The following is a 14,621-nucleotide window of genomic DNA, read 5'->3' on the forward strand; positions in this document are numbered from 1 at the left end:
AATAATTGGCTTCGAAAATAGTTACAAATTATAATTATTATTATCATAAAAATAGTTGCAATTACTATAATTTATAATTCAGCTTTCAGGCCAACCATATTTTCAATGTAACTATATATATTTGTTGATAGAATTATATGTATAGTTATTATTATTAACATTATAGCAGTAATAATCATCAAAATAAAGCTCCTAATTATTTTAATTACCGTGTAATTATAGTACAAACACTTTTGTCTCAGTGTTGGTTAATTAGAATTCTGACTGAAAATGGATAAATTAGAGAGTTCTTTCTGAATCTATTATAATTTGAGTTGAGGTAATCAGAATTCTGATTGATACGATTAGAATCTTCTGATATGTTATTTTCATCCAGAAATTTTTCTCAGTGTAATATCGTGCAGATGCAAAGCTTCCGAGGAACGTCCGAGACTCGCGGAAATTCAAGTATCTTTTTCGGCTGTTACGAAATCCTATCCTCTTCCTCCGTTTCCAAGCGAACGTTCCGAGAAGCGATATCGTTGTAATGAGGTAGATACGTTTTCGCGAATTTGCCGGCAAGCTCGTTCATTAAAACGCATACAACGCATAATCGCGGCTGCCTCGTGTGACATCGCGTGCTCACGCGCGCGCGCGTTGATAAGACATATTCTTCGCATAGCCACGTTGGCATCGTGACACAAAACATCGCGCCTACACGAGCGTAGGATAGACATACGATACAAATACATGCAGCTCGCAAAAGGGAGAAACGAGGAGAGGAACGTTGATGTAACTAAAAGTGCAGGCCGCGTTCGAGTGGCGGACGCCACTAAAAGTGCGTACGTTGTGAAGGCTCGTATTTCTGCCAGGGTCAGCAGACGCGGGTATCACGCGTTCAACTAAGCACAACGTCGTCCTCATGAAGCATCTTTTTACCGCATTCGCATTCGAACACCTTCTTGAGCTCCTTGTCGACGAGTTCGACTCGTATGCGCGGAACGAAACAATTATTTGCGAGGCCTAGGTGCGATGTATTGAACTTTTTTTCTCTCAATGTGGTCTGAGTACTTATAGTAACGAAATATAAATTTAATAATCGGTTGTAAAGAAACTTTACAATCTATTTTTAAAAGCAATTTTTGAAAAAGAAACTAATAACTTGATAAACGAAAGATACACCGAAAAAAAAATTTTCTTAATGAATAATACTAAGTAAACATATATTTATAATAAATAAATGTTTACATTTAAGTAAATATTTACTTAGAACTATTCAAACAAATATTTATTAAAATTTAGTATATTTTTCATTGTAGAAAAGTATTTGTGACTAAAAGTAGTTGCATGATAAAATAATTATAGTTAGGTTCTACTTGTTATCTATTATTGCTGTAACATCAATTAATAATAATTATAATTTTAGTTCTACAAAGAAAAAAGAATAGTTGGCAGTGAAAATGATATAAATTATAGGTAAATTATGATAATTGCAATCATTTTTTTCCGCAGTGTAATTAAATCTTCATAAACCGCGAATGTAAATTTAATAATCTGTTGTATGTCTTTCAGACCTTATATAAAGGAACTTTGCAATTTAGTTTTGAAAGTAAAGATTTGAAGTCTTATGAGAGGCGGACGAATTTTTTCCAGACGTTTTTATTAACAATGTTAATAAAAACGTCTGGAAAAAAAATTAAAACATTGTATATTATTATCTGATTTAATATTTCATAAATCGCTGATATCGTCTACATCTCTATATTTATTCATAAATTATACTGTTTACATCTTCGCGAAACGCTGTCAAAGTTATCTTCCGTAATCGTTCGTCTGCATAATATCAATTTTGCAATTTTCCCCTGGGGTATACTTTAATTGTTCGCACCGTTTCCCCAAGTTCCATTACTATGTAGCTGCTCTTGGACTATACGCTCTAAAGCGTTGCGTGCCGTTCAAGCGAGACCTTGATTGTTAGTCCATATTAGCTAGCATGATGCAGCAACGTGCTAACGCACCGTCTCTCCGTAAATGTCCGGAGTAACGCACGAATGAAACGCACCTACGGAAATTCTTTATTAACGAGTTTGCCCAAGTCATCGTGCTATCTCGACGTAGCATTTGAATGCAACCGACATACTTCTCGGCGTGTTTGTGCACAAACTTCGTTCTTGAGATCTCCGGCTCTTCCAATTTAACCTCTGACATCCAAAGACGAGTTCGAATTCGTAATAGGTCGAGAAAGAATAATCTTATCTATACACATTCCCGTATAAAAGCATCCGCTGGTTCGCCATCTGGGACGAAGGTGTTTGATGAGAGAGCACCATTCTTTTAGCTCCCACGCGGTGGAACATCCTTCTTTCTTAACAGGCAAGTCGGCTATTAGAAGGCGACATCGATAAATTTTACGAAGACATTGAAGAGAATTTGTTACGCTGCTTTTACGTTTCGTGTCTGAATAATTTTGACTTAATACCACATACAAGCTTAATGAAATTCTAAAGGAAGCGCGCGTATCTCGTGTGAAAGGACTTTAGATTTTTGCATAAAACATAAGCCGTAAAAATTCCTCGTATTGTCGAAGATCTTGATTGAGCAATGTGTCTTCGTGTATTTGGATTGCGTATTAACATTTAACCCGTCTGTGTATTTAGATACTCGGAAGCTATAAACGAAGATTGAAATAGACTGACAATTTGTTTCGACAGATGGGAAAGAATTCGTTGTTTGGTTGGACTGAACGAGGCTTAAACAGGCAGGTAGATCTACGAAACGTCGCATCTTTGATTGGCCTAAGAACCGACTGATATTTGAAGCATCTTGGAAAGATTTACTCGGCTGCTGATGAAAGGCCGCGAATGCACAGGATGCGATATTGCTGCCAGACGTTTAAAGCCCTCGTCCGTAAACATTTTGGTTGATCCACAGAATTTGGATTGCTGTGCTTTGCCGCAGGATATATCGGTCGCATCATAATTTACGTCTGAGATTATATTTTCGAGTTAAAATAGCCAAAGCCAGCTGGTACTCCGGGATGATACGGTAACGTTCGATGGTCTTGAACCTTAACGGCATCAATGCCGCTCGCAATTTTATGCCACTTTTGCTCCGTTATCCCGCTCGGTTCGATTTTCAATTGATTTCAGTCTGGACAAACTTTGTTACATACTTACATCCATTATCTCTATTCTAGACAAAATATAATTCCTCCGAATCTTTATTATTTTTAAACAAACTTTTCTCGCAACATTAAAGACACTTTTAGTTCTTTTTATTTCTTCTTATTTTGTTATTGGCATTTCTTTAAATCGGACGTGTTATACACGAAAGAAATATTTGCTGACTCAGTTGTTATTATCTATATGTTCTTTGTGACTAGTCCTATTGTTTTGTATTCATTACGGATCGAAATTTCGCTTTAAATGGTGGCCTGAATCATTCTGACAGAGTAGGATTACATTATAAGCTCGGGTAAAAAATGGCTTCAGAACTACAAAAATGCTCTATTTATAGCAATTATTGGACAAATTACAACCTGGCTATAATACCTGAGTTTACTGTAATAATTTTAACTGAGTTTACTGTATATAATTTTTATTTATGATTAATTAATTGTGTCATATTTTATTTTATTCGAGCATCAGTTACAAAGCTGCTACTCATATTTGCCGTTTTCCCTCTTAATGTTCTTGCAGTTGCTGTATGATAGATGGATCGAAGATAGATTTCTGATAACATAGCTATAATTATAGTTTCTTTAAATTATGACAGATTGATTGAAGAGATAAACAGATGTCTGATAATATCATTATGTCTTCCTCAAGTAGAGAATAAGAAATGAATTTTTTATATTATTTGATTTTCATATGATTTCTCTTTCTTTTCACTCTACGATTTGATTTTTTTTTATTTTTAAATCATTTTCATTTTCTTTTTTAATTGAAAATTCGAATTCTTTTTTATAATAATTGAGTTATGGATGCAAAGTCAATTTTTTGTTGCGTTGAATACTTTGGAGAATCGACAAAGAAAAAGATAAATCTATTTATTAATTGCAATATTTAATATATACTTTGAGCAAGTATTTAAACTGATAGCCATTGACATTAACATACTCGCGACCGGTTGCATAATTTCTGCAGTATCTAATTTTCAATAATAATACGGTAGCAAGTGTTTTTTATTGTCGCTATTCAGAGTAAACTGCTATATTCCAAACTTACTTGTCAAGCTGACGTTGCAGTTGACTCTGCGAAGTGAGATATAATTTACTGTCTTCTTGAAACGTGTTTGCATTGAAAGTTATTAACACGAAATCATGTTTATCGATGAAACTAGGTACAACAAGTTACCACTTATTTGCGTAAGAGCAGTGCGTTTCTAATTTAAATCTAATTTCTAGTTCGAACCCAGAAAAGACTTTTCTCATTCCTTTTGATTCTATTTCTTTTACATTACTTTAAAAGTAAGTAATTAATAAGACGCGAAGATTTTATCCTTGCAGAAGCAAATTATGTCACATGTAATATGGTAATATTAAACACTTGATAACACTTTCTAATATTATGAACTTATACATATCACTTGTTTGCTACAACAACGACGTAACTAAAAAAATTGTCATTTTTTGATTGTTTGCAGAAAAGAAACATAAAGAAAAAAAGGAAATTTTTAGTACAGCCAAAACATTTTAAGAATGTTTCGGCTGTACAATATCAGTTAGAAATAAGAGATAAACAATCAGCAAGAAAAGCTAATATCAGCCAAAAAATTCTATTCATAAATACGCTTTGAAATAAAAAAATAAATAATTTGATTTATAATGACTTATGCAGCGCAATGAAATATTGCAGTTTTAGATGAATAATTTTTAAACAAATAAGTGGATCCAAATGAAATGATGAATGATATTTTGGAATGTTTTAAGATGTAATACATACGTCCTTAAAAGAACATACGTACTTTTATTCCTCTACAGTTAGTTATTACACCAAAATGACACTTCAAAATTTATATATTATAAAATTTGTGTGATTTAAAGCATTATTGAAATTAATTTTTTAGAAAACTTTGTTTTTCGAGTTGTGTCGTAGTTGCAGCAAATGAACGGTATATTAACAATTAATTCAATAATTTTTCACGGAACGTTTCCCTTCAATTAAGTTAATGCGGATTAATGACGCTTAGTTAACCGATATACGATATGATTGAACATTTTATTTGAGCTTTCGTGAATTCTGTATTGTTATCTTAATTGAAAAAATACGACATTTATATGGTGGCGATTATTCGTAGTCTGTCTTGCATTTCTTCCGGTCGGATGACTTATGTCTCCCGCGTGTTTCCATGCTCGTGTTTTGATACAGTAATTAAATGGCAACGCACGCAGGACACTACAAACATTCTTTCTCTCACGAACAGTGTCCGCCTTGTGGCACGGCAGAGGAAGGCAAATGAGTGTCACTCGGCACAGTCAAGACGGTCGAACCGTATAAACGTTTACGCGAGAGGAGCGGTCTGGCAATAATGAGAATGGATCTTTTGTACAGGGGAAACAATGTCATCCAAACGTCACGGTTCAACGACACTTATGGAGATTTCGCTGTAGGTCGGTTCACGGAACGAAGATAATTTTCTCGACAACGATATTTTCTTTAAATCCTACAATACTTCTGGCAGTATAAATTTGACAACTTCATAGGTGTTAATTAAACGATTTTTCTAAATTCTTCGAAATATATGTATATGTAAAAACATATTAGAAATATTGATAGGATAGAAAGTCTTGCGCTTTGCATCGAAAATTGATACTTCCTCATCTTTACTTTCTTATTTATTAGTATTAGAATAAAAAAGAAAGCGTTTCGAGCAAGGCGTCAAACTACTTTGCGATAATGTGTGCTCTGAGTGTTGGTTAATTTAGTTTTTATTTTCTCTTCTGGTCGACGTAATCACAAAGATATGATTACGCGTGTAATATTGCAATTTAGTACTCATTATTAATATCGTGTTACTATGTCGATACCAGCCAAGTCTGCTATTTATGACACAGCTCTATTATCGTGCAACTTTCAATTGAACAATCAACGAGGATTGTCGCAGTCATTACTAAGATAATTGCAAAAAAAATGTTAAGTATCGTTCTGGAAAAGCGCATGCCGTTTCTGACGTATGCAAAAGAATTGTTCCAAGGATTCTTTGTTTTTCCAAGGATTCTTCTTAAAAAAAAAAAAACCTTCACTCGAAGGTTTTTGAAGAATGAATTCTGAACCGTCAACTTCGTTAGGATAGGATATTTCGCTGAAATTTTAAACAACGATTAACTTCTTGTTGTGGATGTAATTATCGCGTATTTATTTTTTTGCGATAATATGCAATATAACGTTCTTGTGTCACGCGAAATTATTGCGAAAAATTACGTGTAATCTTAACTCTGCTTAAAATGCAGAAGATATTTTTATGACTTACGCGTTACTTATTTGTACGTTTCGCATAGAAATGGAACGGAAATGGTTATTGTTACCATTAGTAGGGAAGGGGTTCCTTTTGCGAGTTTTAGGGCGCAAAACAAACGTGTCATTTTCGAAAAGGGTTAGCGCACGTCCGGCACGTTTCCGTTGATATTTTCAGGAATATTACACTTTATAGATGAATATTAAGCCGGGGAAGTTGAAACGAATAATTACTATTACTCCTTGCGACTTGGACAAACAGTCCCGCGTGTGTAGCAACGAAATGCATTGGTGCGACGTGACGAAAATGTAAACATCGTAACGCATTTGGTGATACGTATATTTCAAGTTGCTATATAACATATCATGCACGTGTTTTTGAGCTTTCTTGATGTACTCAGACTATATACTTTCTATTTTAGATCACTACTTCCTGGTGAAAAATTTTCTTAGAATTCTTCATGTAATTCCTCAATATTTTTATATAAATTTCCGAATTTTTCAGAACTCTTGAATAATATTATAACTTTTCTCTTACAATCAGAAAATCTCTTAGATATTTTTATACAAATTGAAGAATTTTTCAGAAATATTAAAAAAGCTTACATATTTTCTAGAATCTGTTATTATTATTATGAATACTGAAATATTTTAAGATTTTTAAGAACTCTCATTCTATAATTTCTGAAGAAAATCTGAAGTTTAAAGTATGTTTTCAGAAATCTTCATAAATTTAAAATGTGAAAAATTCTTAAAAACACGAGACTACAAGAATTTTTTCACCTGGGTTTCATATTGCAAATGTCGCAACGTTCGTTAGATGGATATTTATATATCAAAGCATTACATTTGCATATCTTCTTTTTCTTCTTATTGTAGGTCTCCATCCTATACTTAAAGGAAGACCTTAGTGTTCTTTGAGCAATATCTTGTTCAAAATCTTGTTTTTGTGGGCAGACTGTCATTTTAACGCTTTTTTTTCGTAAATAGATTATAAAAAAATGTTTTAGAAGATGTATCCAGTGATAACAGTAATTTAAAAGCAAAAAAGTCGAATTAGCATTCGACGCATATTTTACAAAATTAAAAAATAAGGTAAAATTATTACACACACTGAGGAAAAATGTACTAAATTTTAATAAATATTCGTTTGAGAAATACTAACTTAATATTTACTACATAAAAGAAATGATAGTTAAATCAAATTAACGATTCTTGTATCAAATAAATATATATGTTTGCATTTAGTAAACATTTTTATAGCTATATATTATAATATTTAGTAAATATTCCTGTAGCTAAATATTATGGCTATATAATACCATTCAAACAAAAATTTATAAAAATATAATTTTTTCCTCAGAGTGCATTACATAAACAAAATTATTATTTTTTTATTACGTAAATATATTTATAAATTTGCTACTGTTATTATTTGGCACACTCAGTATCATCCACTGTTCTGCAAAGATAAAGAAAGAAATATCTCTTATCGTCAAATGTTCCATCATATATGCGATTATGAATGAGGTGAGTAATTGCATCGAATTTTTAATGAGAGAGACTCGATTCAGGACATCCGCGGATCAAAGTGCGATTGATCTAAGACCATTTGTATCCATTTAGTATATCTAAACGTGACGTTGATTTGTGAAGTCCCCGTTTAATGTTGAAGACCTATTCAAACGAACTTGCGTAGTTGCATAATGCGTACGCATGGAAAACCGATCGCATCTAATATATAGAAGACAAGCTCGTTCTCCTGCCGTCCCATTACGTTAAACGCGTCATAATGATAGACACACGTGAATGATCTCGTTGTGCGTGCACGTATACGCTGATGCGGCTATGCAAATCCTCCTGGGTATAAGATCTTAACGCATTCGTGCCGAGTACGCTGACAACAAACGAACGGATAACTACGCAGTCAACGGTGTTCTCCACCTAAGATCTCTACTTGGCTCTTACCAGATCGTCTCGCCTTCCCATTTGAATATCCGCGTAATGTCCTGGGATTGTGCAACACTCGACGTTGCACTCTTGACTAGCGTCGCCCACGTGTTCGCGTTGTTCGCGACCACGTTTTGCAACCGGGCTTGATCTATCCTGGCGCGCGACACGGTGTCCCCTTGTCTCGTAATCTTTCACGGTGCCACACATGCAGCTGCGTAGCTGCATTAAAACGTTCCTTTTCGCGAGAACACAGAAAAAAAATGTCGTTTTATTGCTACGATAGAATAAGCGAATTTGGTTACTCATTGGTACATTAAAGTTGTATACTGATTTAATTTCAATGTAATGATAGTGAGATGTAAATATTTCGAATTATAAAATACATATTTTACTTAACATGAAGTATATTGAAGATTTAACATGGAAAGAACAATTTTGCTGAAGTATTTAAAAATTTAGCTAGACATGGATCTGAAAATAATTTTGTTAGACTATCAAAATTATTATGTAGAAGACTCAAACATATTGAGCAGTGCAGCAAGAAATTATAGCAACCAACTTGAATATCATACATAATTATTTTAATGGTCTAATAAAATTTCAGGTTCATATCTAGCTAAATTTTTAGATACTTTAGCAAAACTTCTTTTCGTGTACATTTATACTAAATATACATTTTTACGTCAATCCATACGACAGTTTTAATGTGCACGAATGCGCACTAAGTGCATCCAATCGAATTCGCTATAAGAAAAGTGATTACTCAGTTCACTGTTTTTTTTTTTTTTCAAATAAAGATTATCTTTAACAAAGGATATTTTCTCGATAATAGTTTTATTAATATATACTTATTACAAATTTTAGAGAAAACTATCAGGTTCATATCTAGCTAAATTTTTAGATACTTTAACAAAATACTGCAATAGTTCTTTTCGTGTACAGCACAGAAACATTGCTTGCAGCAACATTGACATTATCATGTATTAAAACAAGAATTAATTTTCTTTTGAAGAATATTATAAAATTTTTTCAAAGAAGAGAGTGACTTTATATAATAAGTAAATTGAATTTGTTTTAATTTAGACCTTGTTCTGTACTGACTGATAGTGTATATCCGAACACAATTTAATAATCTTGATTGAAGTGTTAAACTTACTAGAATTCAAAATATATTCTGAATTTTGATGCTCGTGATGAATTTATGATAGATCTGCGGATATAATACATGAACTTTTGAAATACTTGAAACAAGTAATTAATATTTAATTACAGCATGTATTTTTCTATGTGTACGTCTTGATATTTCATTTGTGTGAGACGAGATAAAAAAAGAAAACCTCTCGGCGCGAGCTCTACGGGGTAGCACGTGTATATATACGCAACAAGACCGTAAATTCGGTTTGTATGGCATCCGCGTTTATCTCATGACCCGTGATTCAGACCTGACATTCGATACGTCTCGCAAAAACTGTCGTGCGTAATTATAGAACCCGTGGTGCTACGTGTTTCTCCAGACGGCGTACTACGCCGGGAGACCGAAGTTATAGGTAGAACCCGATATAATTAGGCGCGGCGGCGATTCCGCGCGTTCGCTGCGTTTATTCCGCGAAACATTTCCTCAAGGTCCCACTGTGTTCCACGATCCGCCGTTAAATCTAAATTAGTAGACGTCTAGTCGCGCTCCTGTAAGTATAATAAACTCCCGATACGTAATAATAAAGAAACGCAAATCGCTCGATCGGACTGCATCGGTGAGATACTCGCCAGGAACATGATCGTGGAACGTGCAATGCTGGCTGATCATTATTACACGCAATTACTCTGTTTATACCAGTAGATTGGCTCCTTCAGCCGGTTAGTAATTAGTGTCAGTCAACATTTGAGCGTATAAAGTTGTTTTATCTTTCGATGAGTCACTTTAATGTTTGCTAATCGAAGAAAAAGATCCGTGATCGATAATAAAATTTTAACTAACCTCTAGCGGTTAAATTACTTCTTTTCAAGATCTTTTTTAAGAGAAGAACTAAAAGATACGGAAAATGACTCGAACGAATCGACGATTCTTCCTGCAAGTTGAAAGAAACTTGAATAGTTTTTATCAAATTGTCTTTATCAAAGCCCTGTCCAAATTATTTAAATTATTAAATGCGAAGATATATAAAACTGATTAATAACTAATAAAAATTAAATTAAATAATGAAGTGCTATACGAAAACCAGCATTCGTTAAAATATTAAATACATCAATTTTTTTATTAATCTACTGTTCCTATAAAAAATTTGGTTGTTTTTATTTTGATTTTAAAATCAAGTATCTTCGATAAAAATCGATGTATTTTAGGAATATTTTCTATACATGAGTATATATATGTATGTATTCAACTAAATTAAATTGACAATTTAATTTACAAGAAATTTAGGACATGTATATAACTCTTATAACTTACGTTAATATTTTAGTATTTTTTAAAAATATTTATGTTCTTTTCGTTTTTAAAGTTATTATTGCACAAACAATATAAATTTAAAAGTGATGTGAGAAAATCACGCGAACGTTATATGACTTATTTTTATTTCAGTACTTCCCGAGAGAATACAAAAAACGAAGGAATTCAATAGCACAGCTTCGATCAACGTGTTACCGCTCGCTAAGGGCAATCTGGAATACGTCAAACCTTTAAAAATTAGTCAAAATCAATATGAAGATCCACGTAAGTATCTCAAGTAAATAGACGTAAATAGAGTAACCTCCTTCAATTTTAAACTGTAAATCTCTGGCTTTAGTTGAAAGTGAAAGTGTACAAATATTTAGTCCCTACGTTATAAGTATTTTTATTTTTTATTTTTATATCAGCCCTTTTTCATTTCTAATAGCCTTCTCAAATCTGAAGATATATAAACCAGAAAGCATTAAAATAATTTATTAACGTAGACGGTTATATAAACTTAGAGTAAATATTTAAAAAAATGAACACGTTTGTGTTTGAAGTTATATATAAAAGTATTAAAACATATTATTACACAGAAAATGTGTTGTGAGATTGAAAAGTATATAAATTAGAAAGTTTCTAACTATTCCATATAATTTTTATTTAATTTATTTTAGTTGATAAAGCTTTTTTTATGTTTTAGCCGAGCAGTTTTCCACAGCGAAGAGGCATCACAGTGGTCACTTTCGACACGCGACGGCTGAAGTCTGGGATCCTCATCCACAATACGAATTTACCGCTTTTGGAAGACGATTTCGCTTGCGATTGGCACACGACGCCAGTTTCGTATCTCCCGACATAAAGGTGAGGAGGATCAATCAAGTGACATTCCTCTCTTATACGAGAAACACTTTTAAAAAGTTATAAAACATTACATTGCCTTTATCATCGCGATGTATCTTTGTGTAAAAACTGGAGAGAGAGAGGAGTTGAAGCGAAACGAGCTGAGGCCGCAACTCTGGTGGGCCGTTTCGCTACTTAATTGACAGTCTTAATTAGCCTCTTCGCGGTGACGTTGATGCAGGTGACACACATGAGCGAGAACACGACCAGGAGGGAACACGCTGGTCATCACTTGGGCTGTTTCTACAGCGGGTCAGTCGACGGTGATCCAAGTTCAGCGGTCAGTGTCAGCCTTTGTCACGGAATGGTGAGTCAGAGATCAAGCTTCAGAAAACCGTCGTCTCCGCGATTCTTTATAAGCGTCGCACACACAAGCTAGTTAATTCCGATTATGAAGATGATAAATCTGCCTGGAGCTTGTGTTCCCGAGTGAGTCAATTAGCATAAAGTCGCATTGGGACAGCTAAGTATACTATTTTCCATCGCTTGATGAATGTACTTCGGGCTATCGTTGTGGCTGTCATTTTAGTTATTGGCATCGTTATCGTTGTTAAAAATACACGCAGACACGAGTTGATTTTCGGTGAATGCCGGAAGTACCGAAAGGGTAGGAACGCCTCTCGAATCAAGCGTACATTGATCGTAAATGTCAAATACTGCACGATTGCGTACCGATTCACCGCATTTCATAAATATTTACGAGTCGCGTGGCGTTACGCTTGCAACATGAAGCTGAAAGATAGTGATATTAAAAGGGAGTATTATCCGTCGCGAAGACGGATAATACTCCCCTTTTATCCGAGTGCGTTTACATTAAATTGTTTTACGTTGTCGTAAAACGAAGAAAGTATTATTATTGCTCGATACAAAATCCAAATTAAATTAACATTTTTGTTTAATCTTATCGGAAAACATCGTTCCTTATAAATGTCTCCGATTTTCTCTTTTCCCATAAATTCGAAAATGATCATTGCACTGAAAAAAATTTACTAAATTTTAATAAATACTTATTTAAATAATAATGAAACATTTACTTACAGTAAATAAATATTTATTCGATAAAAGAAATTATACTTAAATTAATTTAATGATTGTTATATAATATTAAATAAATATATGTCTACATTAAGTAAATATTTAGTTAGTGCTGTTCAAATAAATATTTATTACAATTTAGTCAATTTCTTTTTAGTGTGCAGCTTCGACACTTTTCTCAAACTTCAGAATATTTTTCAATAACGTTTGAGTATCACGATCACACCACGAGGTTCACAGTTCATCGACCTTTTTTTCTGTGAGAAGCTCGGAGTATTTCTCTTCAAAACTACTCCGCTATAAAATGTCTTGTTAAGTGGCACTTGTAGTGTATCGTTAACGATCGGCGATGTGCCAAGAATCGACAATAATTTACAATAATAAATAACATATCGTCGCGTTCTTTTATTCACTTTTCCTCTAATTTATAGGCATAATAAATATGCACACGTGGCATCGGGAGAGAAACTAGAAGTCCTCGCGTTAAAACCTGTAGCTATACTTGCTTCTACTTTCCAAAGGACGGGTATATAAAGTCACTTTGAATTTCCGGGAGAGATCGCAAATTTTTAATTTACACTCAAATAAATGAGACGTACATTGTGCAATTTTACGTAATAGGATACTTATTATCGACTATAATAATACAAAATTATACAACAAATTGCATCAATCTTATAGGCGTATATATATCCAAGCAACACAACAGATCACGATAACATCAAAATGAATCGACTGAAACTGATCGGAAATCGATTTTTGATAATTAGACATCGGATTCTATATGCACAATTGCATATTTTTTAGAAAGCAGATTGGGAAGTAAGATCAAAGTAGAAATTTTGTCTTATTGAAAAAGAATAAATAAAAAAAAAGGACAAATAAATATGCATTCTAAAAATGCACATTTATTTGTGTATATTTGCATATTTGCATAAAAAGTCCGATGCCTATTAATAATCACTTTGGAGTTATTTTGATGTGTTCCATGTTGATGTCATCATGACTTTATTTTGCTTAGGTAGTTTAATAACAAAGAAGGATGTTAAAAAAAGGGTTCATTTTTGCCCAAAAAGATATAAGTGTTTTTTGTAAATTTTGGCCTCCCGAATATGATAAAATTATTAAAAAGTTCGTAGCGTTTGAAGGCCAAAAAACCTTTAAAAAATATTATTTATTTTACTTACACCTTTTTCTGCAAAAATCGGCTCTTTTTTTAACATTCTCTTTCATTTATCAGTTGTAAAGATAAAAAAAGAGGTAAAGGGAGAAAAATGTATGTTCTATGATACATACGCGAGGATGTCTGAAAATAGTCGTACGCAAAAAATAGGTTCAAGGTCCGCATAGACCTGAAGGCATTAGCCAGCGTGTATCACGCGGGATGGTACGCATTTTATATGATTTGTTGGATTACACGTTCCGCGTACACCATACACTCGGTGGAATCGTCTGGCTGTGCCTCTATCCGAAAGCCGATTCCGAAAGAAAAAAAAAAGATACGACTCTCGATCATATATCAAACATCTCGGAATCGTCTGAGTCGCGCGACTCCGTGAGCCATTCAGTGGGAATGCACGGTTGGTCATCCGCAACACCTACAGCGACGTTCCATGGGAACGTAGACTCTGCGATACGATTGGATTTTATATCAAGAGGTGTTAGAGATCGAGAGAAGAATTATTTGCGACGCTTCGTGAGCGCGATTTATTGCGCGAGACGGCCCGTACATCACGACCGGACGCGATGGTGGACGTCGCGTTTGTCGCAATGTCCCTCGCGGATTGCGAAGCTGCGCTTTTGCGAAACATCGAGGAAATGACAGGCACCTTTACGCGCGCGGAAATTCTAGTTGTCGTCCTCCAATC

General features: G+C 33.9%; 1 protein-coding gene across 3 annotated transcripts in view; it reads left to right on the forward strand.

Annotated features, from left to right (window-relative positions):
• The window catches only part of LOC108727114 (ADAM metallopeptidase with thrombospondin type 1 motif A), a 47,410-nt gene that overhangs the window by 7,513 nt on the left and 25,276 nt on the right, over nt 1–14,621 (forward strand). For all 3 annotated transcript variants that reach the window (XM_018455052.1, XM_018455051.1, XM_018455053.1), the window contains 3 exons: nt 10,966–11,097; nt 11,519–11,679; nt 11,900–12,025. In XM_018455052.1, the coding sequence (XP_018310554.1) occupies nt 10,966–11,097; nt 11,519–11,679; nt 11,900–12,025 (419 nt within the window). The remainder of the gene's footprint in view (nt 1–10,965; nt 11,098–11,518; nt 11,680–11,899; nt 12,026–14,621) is intronic.

The sequence above is a fragment of the Mycetomoellerius zeteki genome, unplaced genomic scaffold (assembly GCF_001594055.1).
Source record: "Mycetomoellerius zeteki isolate Tzet28-1 unplaced genomic scaffold, Tzet1.0 scaffold47, whole genome shotgun sequence".
Taxonomy (NCBI): Eukaryota; Metazoa; Arthropoda; class Insecta; order Hymenoptera; family Formicidae; genus Mycetomoellerius; species Mycetomoellerius zeteki.